Source organism: Camelus dromedarius, chromosome 12 (genome assembly GCF_036321535.1).
Source record: "Camelus dromedarius isolate mCamDro1 chromosome 12, mCamDro1.pat, whole genome shotgun sequence".
Taxonomy (NCBI): Eukaryota; Metazoa; Chordata; class Mammalia; order Artiodactyla; family Camelidae; genus Camelus; species Camelus dromedarius.
In genome coordinates, this window is record NC_087447.1 from 761,802 (window position 1) to 779,177 (window position 17,376).

Consider the following 17,376-nt stretch of genomic DNA (forward strand, 5'->3'; position numbering starts at 1 on the left):
AGGGCCATTTAGCAGCTAGCGAGGTCGGTGTGCGAGTATTGAAGCTCAAGGTCCACCGGGAGTCGAATCTTCTGCCATCTTGGTGCTAATAGCTGTGTCGTTCTTTTAATGGTTGTGCCCTGTCCCCTTCCCTCCTGTCTCCTGTGAATTCCGTGCAGTCTCAGTCAAAATACTAGCAGTCTGTTTTGGGTAGAAATTGAAAAATTGATCGAACAATTCAGATGGAAACGCGGAGGATGGAGGACAGCCAAAACAACTCTGGAAAAGGAGGACGAAGCCGGAGGCTGAGCATTAGGTGGTACTAGAATTACGACAAGGCGATAGGAATCCGAACAGTGTGGCATTAGCTTAAAGACTGGCAAAGAGATCAATGTACCAGAAGGGAGAGGCCAGGAAACTCTCCCACGTGCACAACTAAATCTCCCCATCAGAGCAACACGCTGAAGCAAGGGCACCCTGCCAGGGAAGGAGCTGGAAGGACGGCTGCGCGTGAGCCGTGAACTCCAGGCCGTCCCTCACACCACATGCAAAAATTAAGTCAAAATGGATCACATAGAACCTAAAAGCATGACACTTGTAGAGGAAAACCTAGGAGAAATGTCTGTGGCCTTGGGCTAGGCAGAGACTTCTTACCCGCTCCTGACAGCACCGAGGCCCGGTCCCTGAAGGAGCAGTGATGAATCGGCCCCCTTCACAAGACGCTGTTAAGGCGTCGAAAAAGCAAGCCACGGAGAGGAAGAGAAACACGTGCACGGCGTGTCTCCGGTAGAGGACTGGAATCCAGACGGCAGAGTCTCAGAGTTCAAAACACAGCCACCGAAATAGCCCAGTACGTAGTTGTCCGAAGACGAGGGGACACTTTACCAACGACGCGCAGGTGGTACGTGGCCCGGGACAAGAGTCTCAGCTCCGCCTGTCGGCAGGGAACGGCGAGTTTAAACCAGGACGAGAAGCCCCCCTGGCCTCTCAGAGCCGCCAAAGCGGAGAAGACCGACTGCGCTCTTGGTGCCCATCGAGCTGTGGGGTCGGGGTGAGGGGGCCCGGGGGCCAGGGCGGCCGGCGCTCTCCCGCCGCAGAGGAGGGCAGGTGGGGGCTCCGCAGACTCCGGGCTAAACGGGCCCGGACGCTGACTCGTGCACACACGCTCACGGCGGTTTTATCGTGAGGGCCTCAAACTGGGAACGGCCCAGCGTTCGCCAGCAGGTGAAGGAGTGAGCACACACTTTTATTTGCACATAAAGGAAAAGCAGTCAGTGGTCAAAAGGAACGCGCTACGGATGCCTGCAACGTAGGCTTGGTTGGGTGGGCTTCGGACTGAAGGTGCTGAGAGAAGCAGCCAAACGAAGAGGGCTGCGCGTGTACAGACCCCGCTGCACAGAGTCCCAGGGGGCGCAGGCTGACCGCGAGGGACAGCGGGCAGGTCGGGCGGAGGCGGCACGAGGTTCCCCGGTGCTGATGGCGGCGCTGGTTTCAGGGGTGCTTCGATGCCAGAACCGATCAAACCAGCACTTCAACGTGTGCAGTTCGTGGCATCTCAATTACTCCTCAGCAAAGCTTAAAAGAAATACTGTGGGTTGGAGCTTTTAGACAAAGCCTTGTCCTGAGGTTTCCAGACCAGTGAATCAGAAGCGTTCTCTGTGCTGCAACACGAACCTCAGCCGTGCCTTATGACAGCTGCATTACATTCGAGAATTAATTTAGCAATTAGACGCCGAGAATTATCATAAAAATACTCAAGCCAAAACTACGCTGATAGTAAAAAAGACCGGTGTTGTAGGGGTCTGGGGAGGAGGGGGACGAGGCGGGGCCGGGGGATTTTAGGACAGTGGAATTTGTGACACTGTAACGGGGGTGCATGACACTACGTATTTGTCGGAACCTGTAGAACTTGGCAGCATAAGGAGTGACACTTGATATACGCAAAATACAAGAGTTAATTAGCGGGTTGGGGGATCCCAGGATGACCCACAACCTGTGTGTTGCAAGTGGACGGCACCGCTTCACTGGGAGGGTGCAGGAAAGGGGGGCTCTGTCCTTGGGGAGCCCCTGCAGGAGGGAAGGAAGGAGAAGCAGATCCCTCCCCCGGGGCCGTGACAACACCCGGGAACCTGGTTTCCTGTTGCTCAGCTGGGTGTCCCCAAAGGGCACCAGGCAATCGTCTGAGAAATGGCCGCCCCACTGCCAAGTGGTGGGCAGCGTGGGCGGGGCCGAGAGGGCTCTCTGGGCCACGGTGAGTGGTCTCTGGCAGGGCGAGCTCGGGCAGAGCCTTCACCCTCTCTGCTCCTTGGTTTCCTTGTCTCTGGAATAAAGTAATGTGAGTGCCTGCCTTCTAAGGCTGTGGAGGGCTCTAATGAGGCGGGTGATCGAGACCTGGCTGCTGCCTGCACCTGACGAGCCCTTGCGAGGTGGGAGCCCTGTGGAGCTGCTACAGAAGGTCGCCCCACCCCTCCCAGAGGTTCTGTTTATCTGTCTACCCGCCAACCCAGCCATTCATCCATCTACCCATCCAGCCACCCACCCACATATCCATCCACCCATCCATCCAACCATCCAAACACCCACGCACCCATCCACTACCCACCCACACATCCGTCCACACATCTACCCATCCACCTATCCATCCACCCATCCACACATTCATCTATCCAACCATCCATCCACCCACCAGTCCATCACCACCCACCCACCCAGCCATCCATCTACCCATGCACCCTCCCACCTGTCTGTTCACCTACCCACTCACCCACCCAGAAGCAAAGTTATTGAGTGTCTGCTGTGACACTAGCTCATGGAGGAGCCCACGGAGGATGCTGCCCTCGAGGTGCTCACAGCCTGATGGGCAGCAGTGGCTACACAGGGCAGCGAGGGTGGTGACAGGACAACGGTTGGGTAAGGACCAGTCTCGAGATGGGAGTCACCGGAAGGTGACTGACCTCCTGAGGTACAGTGACGCTATACCCCCAAGTAGGCTGTGCCAGTGGCACCTGCTCAGTGGAGCTGGGCTGACCTAGCCCCTCCCCACCTCACCCGGAACAAACACCCCTGTGCTGGCCTCCCACCTTTCACACACAGGGCGGGGGCGGGGGTGGGAGGGAGGAGGGTTAACGTCTTCCTTGTAAGTCCTGCAGGCCCGAGGGGGTGATGTGGGGCTGGGCCTGCACACCCCAGGCCTTTCAGAGCCTTGGAAGGTGCAGGAAGAGACGTGCAGCTGTGTCTGAGTTTCCCTTTCTGGTGTCTTGGGGTGGCCGTGGGGAGGGCGGGCACGGCTAGTGTTTCATTTGCCTGCCCTCAAGTCCTCAGACACGTACCTGCCAGGGACCTTGTGGTCTCCCTTGGGTGTCCAGAGGCCTAGGAACCCATGGCTTCCCTTGGCACCCCCTCCATCTGCCCACTGGGGCAGGACCAGAGCCGCGGAGCTGGGGCTGGGCCCAGGGTCTGTGAAGGGTCTACACGTATAGATCCTTCTTCTTCAATAGACCACCTCCTCTCCCCCTGCCCTCCCCTCACCTTTCCTCCACCTCCCCTCCCCCTGCTCCTTCCCACCCCCTCCCCTCTCCTCTCCCACCTCCCGATGAGTCAGGCCTTGTGGACTGACCACAGTGGGACAGTCGTCTTAGGCTGCGTTTTGTGACATGTCCGTGGCCTCCTCCCTGTGGTCAAGATGTAATTTGTGTAATCCTTGGGAACGGTGTCTGTCAGGGTAAACATTGCTGGGTGTGTGGCCTTGGGAAGGGGAAGGCTGAGGTGGCCCAGAGTGGCCCCGGGCCTGAGCAGGTGGGGACCTGTGCCTTGCGCTGGCTCTGGGCCCCGTGGGGGTCAGCCCCTCAGCCACCCTTGGTTGTGGCTGGGCAGGACGGTGTCCTGGTGGCCCTTGGGCATCTCAGCCTAGTCACAGACAGACACTTGGCGGTTTCCTAAACTCTCCATCACTGAGGGCATGGGGTTCCTGGTGGGGCAGGAACGGAACTCCAGCTGCACAGAGGCCAATGGTCCTCTGCCCGCATCCGTGAGAATTGAAGTGATGGATGGACGTGTCTAAGCACCGGTGTCCGCAGCCCTCTGTGGGTACGTTCCACTGACTCACCTGCAAGGGGCCCAACAGGAGTGCGTTCGCCGGAGAAGCCCGGGGGCCGGGAGACTGACCAGCCCACCCCGCTGCCGCCCGCCAGCTCCGCCCACCTGGCCCCTCTGCACGCACCCCGTTCCGGGAGGGCTGACGTCACTGCTCACGGGCCCCACCTGAGATCCTGCGACCGTGCCAAGAGGGTGTGAAGTTCAGCCCCCTGGGCCTCGGGCCACCACTGCTGCCCCAGCCAGAGGGTCCACAGGGCTGAGCACTCAGACCCAGGAGGACCCCAAACCTCGCAATCCCAGGAGGACCCCGCCCTCTCAGACTCCAGGCTGTGCTGGGCGGCCTGGGTCGGGCCAGGGTTTCTCCAGTCCTCACCAGGGTTAGAGGGAGCCTGGCAAGGACAATCACCACCTGGGAGGCCGCAGAGAGGGCCCCGACCTTGGGTTTCCCCAGGGCTCGGTGCCAGCCTGTACGGCCCCCGCAGGGAAGTACACCCTGGGCCTGCCGGTGCAGCCAGCTCTGGTTGCTGATCCCTGCTCCTGGCTCCAGCGACACACTGCCCCCCACGTGCCCAGGTCCCTGGGTCCCTGCAGGGAGGACGGTCTCTGAGCCTGGGGCTGGCAGCCCAGGGGTACAGGACGAGGGGCTTTACCTGAGGCCCCCGGGGAGCATCAGGCCCGGGAACCTTGGCTCCCGGTCACCCTCTCGGACCCTCGGGCTGCTTGTCCCTGGATGCCCTTCCAGCTCGGGGCCCCCGGAACCATCAGGTGGTGTGAGCAGAGCTCCTGGCTCTGGGCGCTACTGCCGTGACATGGAGGTGGTGCCTGCAGAGGAAGAGAGCCCGAGAGGGGCAGGGCCGAGGCTCCCACAGCAGCCGGGCTCGGGCCTCTCGCCGGTCACTGCCCCAGAGGGGGAGCCTGCGCCAGGGAAGCGGGGCATCCCATTGCCCCCACAGGGGGCGGCCCGTTTGTCCAGTCTCTGCTACGTCGAGCTGAAGCTCTCTCACTTGGCCCTGAACCTCGGGGACCAATAGGTTAGAATCGTGGCTCCTCCCACGATCTGAGCTGGTCCAGCCTCCTGCTGGCAAAGTCAAGAGCAAATTCAGGGTCCAGGGTGTTTCAGGAGGGAGACAGTGTAGGGAGGACAGGCTCCCTGACCTCAGGTTACCCACCGGTGCCACGGGTGCACGCCCAGTGTTGTCAAGGTTTGGGGCCAGCCTAGTTGAGACACCTCGGCCTCCAGGCATTTCTGGGCTCAGCTGGGAGGGTCTGGGATTCAGCAGAGGCACCAGCTCCGCTTGGGGGCAGGGCCCTCTTCCCATGTGAGCTGTGGCCCAGAAGCACCTGCTCAGGGGGCCCCGGCCCTCTGCCCTGGGTCTTCCCCACCGTCCCGGGGAGGCTGCGGGGCGGGGTGTGTGCTGGGTCGGGGGCTGCCCCGCCACCAGCAGCGGCAGCTCTGGTGCCTGCCCGGCCACATCCGGGTCCCAACCTCATGCCTCTCAGGGATGGCCACTCGCCGCCTCGAGCCAGGTGCCCTGGTCCCCAGAGGACGTGATTCCGTTAAAGCGCCCCCTGGCTGGGCTCCCCAAATTCCAATTACATGGAACTCCAGAGGCGGGCTGGGCCTGGGGAAGGAGGGGTTAGACGGCGGGCTGGAGCCGGGGCCCCTGCGAAGCCCAGGGAGTGACGGGAAGGCATCCGCGCCAAAGCGGGGCGGCCCCTGGACCCCCCGGGAGCCCACACCCTCCCTGCCCTGGGAGCTGGGTGCAGGGAGGGCAGCCCCCACTGCCACCCCGCCAGAGCTCAGGCCCCCGGTGGGGGAGGCTGGGGCCCAGGGAAGGTGGGAAGGGAGATCCCACACCAGGCGGTGATCCGTCAGGGCCCCCGGGGAGACATCTCCCCGGACCCTTGCGGTGCTGGGGCCCTGGACGCCTGGGGTGGGCGCCCTGGGCACCGTGCCACCTGCCAGGACCTGCTTCCGGAAGCATCCGCGGCCTGGGCCTGGTTCTCTTAGCCGCAGGGAGGGACCGAGGTCTGCCTTGGGTGTGAGTTGGAATTGGGTAATTGGGGCCGCTCCACCCTGAGCAGAGCCAGCTCTGCCCCGGGGGCAGTAAAAAGATAAAGCCCAGATAACCTGAATCAATATTTCCCCACGGTGGCCCGTGGAGACCCCACAGCTGTGTTCCTGATAACCCGCAAGGCCCCACCCACCCTTCGCCCCTCCCAGGCTCTCCCCGCACTCTGACAGCCTTGCTGGGCCATATAAGGCCTGAACCCCTGTCCCAGTCGCTCTCCCACACCACCCTCCGGCCACCATGGGGCTGCCGCTAGCCCGCCTGGTGGCCCTCTGCTTGGCCCTGACCTGGGCCGAGGGCACGGAGTCCAGGAGAGGTGAGAGCGGTGTGGGCGGGAAGGGCCGGCAGCCCAGAGCCCTCGTCCTAGCGGGGAGGGCGAGGTTCTCTTCCTCCGCCCGGGCTTCGGGTGGATGCCCGGGCCAGGCATCCTGCAGCCCCCACGTTGCTGACTTTGGGTGGAGGGAAGGAAGGCTGACTTGGGTTCCTACCATCCTTTTGAAGGTGATTGCCCGGCCCTAGTGTGTCCGGAGACAGTCCCCGGGGGACACAGGGGGCTGGGCTGCTGTCTGGGGGTGTGCGGGAGGCAGGGGCCGGCCAGGGGGGCCAGGCGGGGGAGGCCCCCCTCCCGGGTATCAGGGGCTTTGGACGTTCAAGGGCAAGATGGCCCTTCTGCAGAGAGGGCTGTTTGGACAGAGAAGACACTGGGATAGTAGGAGGGGCCGTCTCCATCCCAGCTGGGCTGCTGGGGAGAAAGCCGGGCAGGGGGCCTGGCGCCCTGTTGACGAGCAGGACGGGGCTCCCTCTGAGGGCTCCGCACCGTCTTGCTGCTGGACGAGGATCGGCTGGAGCGGTGGAGGGTGCTGCACGGGGCACGGATGGACGGAGTGTGGCAGGGGACGGGAGGGGGGCACTCTGGGCCGGGCTGACAGGGTGCCTGGAGCCCCCAGTTCCCGCTCAGCACACGGCCGCTTCCCCGCAGGGGCTGGATGGGGCCTCGGGGGAGCCAGGTGCCCTTTCAGGGGGCAAGGCCTGGTGGGCGGGATGACCAAGGCCCAGCCCCTGCAGGGGACCTCCACCGAGGCCCTGAGCTTTGGCCGGGTGCCTCCAGAGGGTCCCTGGCGGCCAGGGCTGCTCACGCCTCCCCCTGCTGCTCCCCCAGAAGGCAGAACCCGGAACCACGGCCACAGCGTGTGCAGCACCTGGGGCGACTCCCACTACAAGACCTTCGACGGCGATGTCTTCCGCTTCCCCGGCCTGTGCGACTACAACTTCGCCTCCGACTGCCGGGACGCCTACAAGGAGTTCGCTGTGCACCTGAAACGGGGCCCCGGCCGCAGTGGGGGCCACCCCCAGATCGAGTACATCCTGCTGACCGTCAAGGACGACACCATTTACCTCACCCCGCAGCTCGCTGTGGTGAACGGGGCCATGTGAGTGGGTCAGGCAGGGTCCCCTTCCAGGTCCTAGTGACGTGGCCGCCCGGTCCCAAGAGCACGGGCGAACCCGGCCAGGCCCCCAGCGCCCCATCCCCAAGCCCAGCGCACCTCGCACCCCCCGCCGGCCCGGCCCCTGTGAGCCCCGGTATCTGGCACACGGCTAAGGAGAGTGCTGGGGCGTGAGTCCAGGTCACTGATTCATTCAACAAACACTGATGAGCCCCTACCAGGAAGCCCCCTGGGTGAGGGACTAGGGGGAGATCAAGGGCTTTCTTCACCCTGTGGGTCTCCTACAGCCCCCGTGCTGGGTGCCCACCAGGCTCTGGGCGTGGCCCGCCTGGTGTGGGTGGCCCAAGCTTGGGGTACAGGAGCTGGGCGGGGCGGCCAGCCCGCTCTGTTCCCCCGTTGTCTCTGGAACCATGGGGCTCTGAGGGCATTCCTGTCCAGCCGGTTCCCTACGTGCAGGGTTCATCCTTTCCCTGAGGCCTGGGGGACTTTTGTTTCCCTGCAGAGGCTGCAGCCCAGGGGACCCCGGGCTGAGGGTGGGGGAGGGCACGGGGCCCAGAGGCAGTTTGGGTGGGCACGGGCCCGCCCTGGGCGATGGGGTGGACAGGGGAAACCCCCACCAGGGTGCAGCCTGGCCCTCCATCCTCCCGGGGGGCCTGCCCAGAACAGAGCCCGTGGAGGGGGTGTGGCTCTGCCCGGGACCAGGTGCCCAGGGGGCGGCCAGCGCCCAACCTCAGCCCCCGGCTGGGCGGGTGCTGTGTGGCCTGGTCTGACCCGTGCCCCCTGCAGGGTCAGCACCCCGCACTACAGCTCCGGGCTGCTCATCGAGAAGAGTGACGCCTACACCAAGGTCTACTCCCGCGCCGGCCTCGCGCTCATGTGGGACCGGGAGGACTCGCTCATGGTGCGTGGGGCCCGAGTCACAGGTGGGGACGGCCCCTCCTCGGGCCGGGGGACCCCAGGGGACACAAGGCGGGGTGAGGGAGGCGTGGCTGGAGCACCGTGTGGCCTTGGTGCTGGTAGAGAGGCTGGCGGCAGGGGGTTAGTTTGCCACCCAGTGGGTGGTCCCTCCAGACTGGGGTGGGGGCCGGCCCTGTCCCTCCCCAAACCCCTTCTGATTCTCCGCGAGGACGGGACACCCCTGGCTGACCCTAGCTGTCCACCGCAGCTGATACTCTTTGAACAAGGTTCTGAGGCCAGCCCGGCCCCGGGGGTTAGGGGGCTCGCCCTGGCTGCCCGGGACCCGGTGGTCCTGCTGCGCCATGACCTGCTCCCCTTCCCCCGACCCCCGACAGCTGGAGCTGGACAGTAAGTTCCAGAACCACACGTGTGGCCTCTGCGGGGACTACAACGGCCTGCAGACCTACTCTGAGTTCCTCTCTGATGGTGAGGGCCTGCTGGGGGCTTGTTGTGCGGGGTGTGGGCAGGCTCCCGGGTGCCCCGGCTGAAGGGCTGTGCCCCGCAGGCGTGGTCTTCAGCCCCATCGAGTTTGGGAACCTGCAGAAGATCAACAAGCCCGAGGTGGTGTGTGAAGACCCGGAGGAGGTGCCGGCCTCCGAGTCCTGCTCTGAGCACGTGAGTCGCTGGCCGGGGACCCAGACCCCGGGGAGGAGCCGTTCCCGGGGAGGAGCCCGTGGGGGCGGTGCCCGTGCCTCTCCCTTGAGAGCCCGCGTCTGCAGGCCTCCTTGGCTGCTTGGGGGGCCGCCACCCGCGAGCAGCGTGGAGGGGAGGGGGGCGCGAGCAGCCCCCCCGTCACCCGTCTCCCCCCCCACCCCCCCGCCAGCGCGCCGAGTGCGAGAGCCTGCTGACGGGCACGGCCTTCGAGGACTGCCAGGGCCTGGTGCCGCTGCAGCCGTATGTGCAGGCCTGCGTGCAGGACCGCTGCCAGTGCGCGCAGGGTGGCTCCTGCGTCTGCAGCACCGTCGCCGAGTTCTCCCGCCAGTGCTCCCATGCCGGCGGGCGGCCCGGGAACTGGAGGACAGCCACGCTCTGCGGTAAGCACCCAGCCTCCGGCCCGGGGTCCGGGGCCAGGGCCCTGGGGGCCGGCGGGGTCGATCCCCGGGGAGTGCCGTGCCCTGGACCGGAGCCACGTGTGTGCCGACCCATTGGCGTCCGTCCTGGGCAGGGTGGGAGGCAGGCACAGACCCTTGGGGGTGCCCCCGCCTCCCTGCTCCGCCCCTCGGGTAGGTGGGTGCTCAGGGGCCAGCCTTCGCCTTTGTAGCTAAGAGCTGCCCCGGGAACATGGTGTACCTGGAGAGCGGCTCGCCCTGCGTGGACACCTGCTCGCATCTGGAGGTCAGCAGCCTGTGTGAGGAGCACCGCATGGACGGCTGTTTCTGCCCGGAAGGTGAGACCCAGGACGCCTGCGGGGCGGCCGGGCGGAGGGCCCCGCCCGAGCGCCACGCGGCCTGAGCGCGGTGGGTGTGCGGGCTCGCCGACCGGGCCTCGGTTCTCAGCTGCGCCGAGGGGACGGTGACGGCACGGTGCCCCCCACGGAGATCAGGGGACAAGGCCCAGGTAGAGGGGACAGAGGTGCTGGAGACCCTCACCCAAGGGACACACACTGTGTCCTCAGGGAGTCGGATGGAGGGTCGCCTTACGCGTCACCCTCGGAGGACAGGCTCTGAGCCCCGAGGCAGGTCCCTGAGCAGCGCTGTGTGGGAGCCACAGCTGTCCCCCAGGGACCAGGGGTGCCTGCGGGCGGGAGGGCCGCCTGGCATCCGCGCCTCAGAAATTGTGGCACTTCCCGAGGCTGGCCCCCGGCTGCGGTCCTGGGAACAGGAGGCCCTCCGGGGTGATGCTGGCGCTTCTCGGGGCCGGCTGAGTGTGAACATCACGCCCACCTGTCCCAGGCACTGTGTACGACGACATCGCGGGCGGCGGCTGCATCCCCGTGAGCCAGTGCCACTGTAAACTTCATGGGCGCCTGTACAAGCCCGGCGAGCAGATCACCAGCCACTGCGAGCAGTGGTGGGTCCTGGCGTGGGAGCTGGGGGTCCCCGTGTCGGGGCTGGGGTTCCAACGGGAGCTGGGAGTCCTGGGTTCAGGGCTGGGGTTCAGGTGGTAGCTGGGGGTCCCTGAGTCAGGGCTGGGGTCCCAGGGTGAAATCTGATGGGTCCTGGGGTTGGGGCTGGGTGTCCCAGTGTGGGAGCTGGGGGTCCCTGGGTCGGGGCTGTGATTCCAATGGGAGCTGGGAGTCCTGGGGTCAGGGCTGGGGTTTCGGTGGTAGCTGGGGGTCCCTGAGTCAGGGCTGGGGTTGCAGGTAGGAGCTGGGAGTCCTGGGGTTGGTGCTGGGGTCCCAGGGTGAAATATGTTGGGTCCTGGGGCTGGGGCTGGGGCTGGGGTCCCAGGGTGAAATCTGATGTTTCCTGGGGCTGGGGCTGGGGGTCCCAGGGAGGGAGCTGGTGGGTGCTGGGGCTGAGGCTTGGGTCCTGGGGTGAGAGCTGATGGGTCCTGGGGTCGGGCACGGGGGTCTCGGCAGACAGGAGTGGCAGACGAGCCTGACCCTGGCCCCGCTGCCCCACAGTGAATGCGACGCTGGTCGCTGGGTGTGCACTGACCTGCAGTGTCCCGGGACCTGTGCCCTGGAGGGCGGCGCCCACATCAGCACGTTCGACGGCAGGAAGTACACCTTCCACGGGGACTGTTACTATGTGCTGAGCAAGGTGGGCTGCCGCTCAGGCAGGCTTGCGGAGGGGAGCTCGAGACCCCCGCCCTCTCCCGCCCCCCAGGCCCTGTGCGGCTGCAACGCCCTCTGCCCTCCCCGCAGGACGCCCACAACGACTCCTACGCCGTCCTGGGCGAGCTGACGTCCTGCGGCTCCACTGACAAGCAGACCTGCCTGAAGACGGTGGTGCTGCTGGCCGACAGCAAGAAGAACGTGAGTGCCCCGTCCCCTGCCGTCCCCGCGGCCCCGGGGTCCCCAGGGCCCTGCTCAGTCCCCCTCGGTCCCCTTGGCCTTGTCCACAGGTGGTGGCCTTCAAGTCGGACGGCAGCGTCCTGCTGAACGAGCTGCAGGTGAACCTGCCCCACGTGACGGGTGAGTCCTGCTCCAGGCGCGCCTCCCCTGGTGCGGGTGGGGGGGGGGAGGGCAGCACCCGCACCCCGGCCCCGGCCCCTCACCGCCCGTGCCTTGCAGCCAGCTTCTCCATCTTCCAACCGTCCTCCCACCACCTGCTGGTGAGCACGGCCTTCGGCCTCAGGCTGCAGGTGCAGCTGCTGCCGGTCATGCAGCTCTTCCTGACGCTGGACCCGGCCGCCCAGGGGCACGTGCAGGGTGAGTGGCCCCGCCCGGCCCCCCCGGGGGAGGCTGCCCAGGCGCCTGCCCCCTAACCCCCCCACCCCCGCCTACCCCTGAGCCTTCCCAACCCTATCCTGGCCCCTCAGGCCTCTGCGGGAACTTCAACGGCCTTGAGGGTGACGACTTCCAGACGGCGGGCGGGCTGGTGGAGGCCACGGGCGCCGGCTTCGCCAACACCTGGAAGGCCCAGTCCAGCTGCCAGGACAAGGTGGACTGGCTGGACGACCCCTGCTCCCTCAGCATCGAGAGCGGTGAGGCTCGGCCCGAGGCACACGGGGTTCGCGGGGGGACGTGGCATGTGGGTGGGGTGTGGGGGTGACACTGTCCACTCCGCTCGGCCAGACCGTCCACCTGCTGCTTCTGCCTTGCGGCTGGTTTACCGTGGCCCACCAAGGCATTCCGCCAAGTGACATGGCAGAGGGGCCGCGCCTGCTAGTCACTGGGTGGTGGTCCCCATCGAGCGACTCGCCGGGATTCTCAGACGCCCTTCTTTCCACCTCATCCGGGGAGGTGGGGAGGGGCGAGGGGAGGGAACCCCTGCCTTCCCAGGCGGTGCCGTCCTGTGCCGGCTGCCCTAGAGGGAAGGGCCTCGGTTCCGGCCACAGAGGGGACGGTGTCTGCTCTTGCCCGGGGGACTGGGCAACTGGGCCTAGGGGATGAGGTGGAGGGACCACCCCCCTGAGGATCTGAACCCCACCTGCAGCCAACTATGCTGAGCACTGGTGCTCCCTGTTGAAGAAGACAGAGGCCCCGTTCGGCAGGTGCCACTCTGCCGTGGACCCGGCCGAATATTACAAGGTGGGTGGGCCCGGCCGTGCACCCCCACCTGCCCGATTCGTGCCAGTGCGGCGTGCCCCGTGCCCCTGGCCGAGCCCAGCCCTCTGTGGCTGTGTGTGGGCGCGAGTGTGTGTTTATAGGTGTGTGATGTGGGTCCGGGCGTCTGCAGGGTGTGTGCGGGCGGTGTGCCCACACGGGGTGTGCGAGGCTCGCAGGGCTCCACCTGTCCTCACTGCCCTGCCTGGTTCTGCCGCCCAGAGGTGCAAATACGATACGTGCAACTGCCAGAACTCAGAGGACTGCATGTGCGCCGCCCTGTCCTCCTACGCCCACGCCTGTGCCGCCAAGGGCGTCCTGCTGTGGGGCTGGCGGGAGGGCGTCTGCAGTGAGTGCCGTCCCCTGCGGGGTGTCCTGGGACGCGAGGGGGGCCTTCTCTGGGCGCTGGTGGTTGGGGTGGGGCGGCGGCCCAGTGTCCTCCTGCAGGGCTCTGCGGGAAACCGGCCCTCAGCCACTCTGCTTGCGGGGAGGGCCCTGGAGCTGTGGCCAGGATGCCTTAGCCCAGAAGGGGAGGTGGGTGGGGTGGGGGCACCTGTGTGGCCAAGGTGGTCCCGGGCCGACTGCCCTTTGGGCCCCTTGGCTGGGCGGGTGTCCTGGACGGAGTAGGGGCTCAGGGACAGCCGTTGGGGACTGGGTGTGGGGGCCGTCCTCCTGCCCCTCACGCCGGCCCTCCCCTCCGCAGACAAGGACGTGGGCTCCTGCCCCACCTCCCAGCTCTTCTTGTACAACCTGACCACCTGCCAGCGGACCTGCCGCTCGCTCTCGGAATCTGACACCCGCTGCCTCAAGGGCTTCCTGCCCGTGGACGGCTGCGGCTGCCCGGACCAAGCCTTCCTGGACGAGAAGGGCCGCTGCGTGCCCCTGGCCAAGTGCTCCTGCTACCACCACGGCCTCTACCTGGAGGCGGGGGAGGTGGTCCTGAGACAGGAGGAGCGATGGTGGGTGGCCTGGGCCGGGGGAGGCGGAGGGTGGGGAGGGCAGGGGGCTGGGCGGGGCCAGCTCTGCTTGGGGAGCCTGCCTCCCTGCCCAACACCACAGAGCCCTTGGGCCCGCCCCCGAAAGGGCCGACCTCACCTGCACCTTCCCTCGCAGCGTTTGCCAGAACGGGAGGCTGCTCTGCAAGCAGGTCCGGTTGATCGACCAGAGTAAGTGGGCGCTGCCCCGCGAGTCGCCTCCCACCACCCAGGCAGCCCCTCCCCCCTCATTTGCCAGCCGAGCTCCCCACCCAGCTTCAGCTCAAGTAAGGTGGCCCCTTCCTTCCTGCAGACTGTATGGCTCCAAAGATCCACGTGGACTGCAACAACCTGACCGCGCTGGCCATCCGGAACCCCAGAGCCGCCAGCTGCCAGACGCTGGCCGCCGGCTCAGTGCGTGCTGGGGAGCGGCGTGGTGGAGTGGGGTGCGGGAGGCTCACGTCCGGGCCCTGCGGCTCCAGACCTCTGGACACACGGGCCTCACTGGCCCTCCCCATCCCTGCGGGGAGATGGCTGCCTGTGGGTCTCCACGGAGCCTGCTGGGGGCCAGGGGCCAGTGTGGGGGCCCCTGGCAGGCGGATCTCAGCTGTCTCCCAGCCAGGTGGTGAGCCTGAGGGGCGGGGCTCTGGAGGCTGGACCAAGGAGAGAGGTCAAGGATTAGAGAATCCGGGTGGGGAACGCGACCAGGTGCGTGCAGGTCAGAGAGGGGCGGCCGTGTAATCCCTGAACCCCACTGTCCCACTGCCCCCAGTACCAGACGGAGTGCATCAGCGGCTGCGTGTGCCCCGAGGGGCTGCTTGATGACGGGCAGGGTGGCTGTGTGGTGGAGGAGCAGTGCCCCTGTGTGCACAACAGTGACGTGTACCCCCCCGGGGCCAAGATCAGGGTGGACTGCAACACCTGGTGAGTGCGCAGACCCCGGCCCTGCAGCCGGGCCTCCTCCAGGGGGCCGGTGGTGGTCTGCAGGCCGCCCGCCAGCTGGCTGGCTGGGTCCCAGCCCGACGGGGGCTGGGATAGCGAGGCCTCGTAGGCGGGGTTCGCCAGCCGATGGGGGGCTTTCGCCCGGTACCAGGCCCCGTGCAGCCCCTCCAGGCCCCTCTCCCACTGTCCTCAGCACCTGCCAGAAAGGGCGCTGGGCGTGCACCCAGTCCGTGTGCCACGGCACGTGTGCCGTCTACGGGAACGGCCACTACATCACCTTCGACGGGAAGTATTATGACTTTGATGGACACTGCTCCTACGTGGCAGTCCAGGTGAGGCGTAGAGTGCGGCCAGGGCCTGCCTCCGCTCCGTGGTCCCTGCTGTCCTGACTCTGAGCTGGTCCCGGCCCAGCAAGGGGGCTCCGAGGGGAGGGGGTCAGGGGTGGGAGCGGAGCCCCTCCCTGGCCCTCGGGTTCCAGGACCCTCCTGCGGGTTGGAGGGGGCTGTGGGGGCACAGGGAAGGCGGGGCGTGTGTGGGGGCTGGCTGAGGCCCCCCTCCACGTGGGAGGGGCTGAGGCTCGTCCAGGCCCAGCGGCCGGGCCGGCCTGGCTCAGGTGCCCCTGGGCCCCCAGGACTACTGTGGCCAGAACTCCTCGCTGGGCTCCTTCAGCATCGTCACCGAGAACGTGCCCTGCGGCACCACGGGCGTCACCTGCTCGAAGTCCATCAAGATCTTCCTGGGGGTGAGTGCTGCCTGCCCCTGACTGAGGACGCTGGCTCCCGGGGGGCCTTCCCGCCTGGCCGGTGACCGGGCTTTCCTCTGTGCACAGAGGACGGAGCTGAAGCTGGAGGACAGACACTGCACAGTGATCCCGCTGGACGTGGGCCACCACGTGGCCTACACCACGCGGGAGGTGGGCCAGTACCTGGTGGTGGAGGCCAGCACTGGCGTCATTGTCATCTGGGACAAGAGGACCACCATCTTCATCAAGCTGGCTCCCTCCTACAAGGTGAGCCGCCGCCCTGCCCGCCCTGTCTCCCCCCGCCTGCCTGCCCCCGGGGGCCCTCCCTTCCTCGGGCCCCTCCCTTCCTGGGGCCCCTGGCCAAGCCCTGGCCGGCTGGTCTCTGCAGGGCACCGTGTGCGGCTTGTGCGGGAACTTCGACCAGCGGTCCAGCAACGACTTCACCACGCGGGACCGCATGGTAGTGGAGAGCGAGCTGGACTTCGGGAACAGCTGGAAGGAGGCCTCCACCTGCCCGGACGTGAGCAGCACCCCCGAGCCGTGCACCCTGAACTGGCACCGCCGCTCCTGGGCTGAGAAGCAGTGCAGCATCATCAAGAGCTGGGTCTTCAGGACCTGCCACAGCAAGGTGGGCGGGGAGTGGGCGGGGCCCTGCGGGGTGTGGGCGTGAGTGGGCGTGGCCTGGCGAGGTGTTTGGGCCGGAGTAGGCGAGGCATGGTGAGGTGTGGGCGGGAGGAGGCGTGGCCTGGCGAGGTGTGTGGGCGGGAGCAGGCGGGGCCTGGTGAGTTGTGAGCCTGTGGAGTAGGCGTGGTCTGGTGAGGTGTGGGCCTGCGGAGTAGGCGTGGCCTGGCGGGGTGTTGTCAGGAGTAGCCGTGGCCTGGTGACACAAGGGCTAGTGGAGTAGGCGTGGCCTGGTGGGATGTGGGCGAGAGTAGGCGTGGCCTGGTGAGGTATGGGCAGGTGGACAGGGCGTGGCCTGGCGGGGTGTGGGCGGGAGTAAGAGTGGCCTGGTGAGGCCTGGGCGGCTGGAGTGGGCGTGGCCGGGTATGTGTGGGCAAGTGGATGCGTGACCTGGTGGTGTGTGGGCGTGGTCTGGTAACGGTGGGTGTGGAGGGGGCGAGGCCACGGGCCCTGACGAATCGCTGCGGGGCACCTGTCCTCCAGCTTCCGCTCCAGCGGCTGTGTCTCTAGGACACACATCCCGAGGTGCAGCCCTCTCTCCAGCACCCGTGGCTGGAGCCCCAGGCTCCTGTGCCTTCCCGGGAGGGAGAAAGCTCACAATCCCCGAAGGCCCAGTCGGCCCTCAGCTGCAGGCGTCGGTGCAGGGGCGGGTCGGCCAGCCCTCTCGGCCTCTCCCGCCAGTCCCACTGGAGCCCTGGGGGACTAGCGCTGGGCGAGCGTGCCCCGGCCCAGGAACCTCGGGGTCCTGAGCTCCTCGGGCGGGCAGTATAGAGCCGGGCCCCACGGAGGCTGTTCCCTCAGGTGGACCCCAAGCCCTTCTACGAGGCCTGCGTCCACGACTCTTGCTCCTGCGACACCGGCGGGGACTGTGAGTGCTTCTGCTCCGCCGTGGCCTCCTACGCCCAGGAGTGCACCAAGGAGGGGGCCTGCGTGACCTGGAGGACGCCGGAGCTGTGCCGTGAGTGCCTACCCGTCCTGGGTGTGGGCGCCAGCGGGCGGGCTGGGGGCTGCTGCACCGGGCGGGGCAGCGCCTGTGGGGGATGGGGTGTATGTGGGCCCCTCCGTCCCTGCCCCCTCCCGAGGATGCAAGCGCCTGTGGGCCCCCTGGGCCACCTGCGGGTCGCCCTCACCGGCCTCCGGGCTCGCTGAGGCTGACCCCAGCCCTGCCCCCCAGCCGTCTTCTGTGACTACTACAACCCCCCGCACGAGTGTGAGTGGCACTACGAGCCGTGCGGGAACCGCAGCTTCGAGACCTGCAGGAGCCTCAGCGGCATCCACTCCAACATCTCCGTGTCCTACCTGGAGGGTGAGGGGCCTCCCGGGGAGGCGGGGTCGG

The 17,376-nt window shown here is 66.8% G+C and overlaps 1 protein-coding gene across 1 annotated transcript in view; it reads left to right on the forward strand.

Moving 5' to 3' along the window:
• Window positions 1–6,386: 6,386 nt before the first annotated feature.
• Window positions 6,387–17,376, forward strand: part of LOC105103081 (mucin-2) — a 32,964-nt gene continuing 21,974 nt past the window's right edge. Inside the window, exons 1-25 of the mRNA XM_064491951.1 lie at window positions 6,387–6,462; window positions 7,306–7,576; window positions 8,378–8,492; window positions 8,884–8,974; window positions 9,054–9,163; window positions 9,372–9,582; window positions 9,810–9,935; window positions 10,441–10,558; window positions 11,115–11,253; window positions 11,358–11,468; window positions 11,558–11,627; window positions 11,727–11,864; window positions 11,975–12,139; window positions 12,592–12,686; window positions 12,924–13,050; window positions 13,405–13,660; window positions 13,815–13,867; window positions 13,989–14,089; window positions 14,448–14,599; window positions 14,811–14,949; window positions 15,249–15,359; window positions 15,447–15,626; window positions 15,748–15,987; window positions 16,842–16,998; window positions 17,215–17,346. Coding sequence (XP_064348021.1) covers window positions 6,387–6,462; window positions 7,306–7,576; window positions 8,378–8,492; window positions 8,884–8,974; window positions 9,054–9,163; window positions 9,372–9,582; window positions 9,810–9,935; window positions 10,441–10,558; window positions 11,115–11,253; window positions 11,358–11,468; window positions 11,558–11,627; window positions 11,727–11,864; window positions 11,975–12,139; window positions 12,592–12,686; window positions 12,924–13,050; window positions 13,405–13,660; window positions 13,815–13,867; window positions 13,989–14,089; window positions 14,448–14,599; window positions 14,811–14,949; window positions 15,249–15,359; window positions 15,447–15,626; window positions 15,748–15,987; window positions 16,842–16,998; window positions 17,215–17,346 — 3,484 coding nt within the window. The remainder of the gene's footprint in view (window positions 6,463–7,305; window positions 7,577–8,377; window positions 8,493–8,883; window positions 8,975–9,053; window positions 9,164–9,371; window positions 9,583–9,809; window positions 9,936–10,440; window positions 10,559–11,114; window positions 11,254–11,357; window positions 11,469–11,557; window positions 11,628–11,726; window positions 11,865–11,974; window positions 12,140–12,591; window positions 12,687–12,923; window positions 13,051–13,404; window positions 13,661–13,814; window positions 13,868–13,988; window positions 14,090–14,447; window positions 14,600–14,810; window positions 14,950–15,248; window positions 15,360–15,446; window positions 15,627–15,747; window positions 15,988–16,841; window positions 16,999–17,214; window positions 17,347–17,376) is intronic.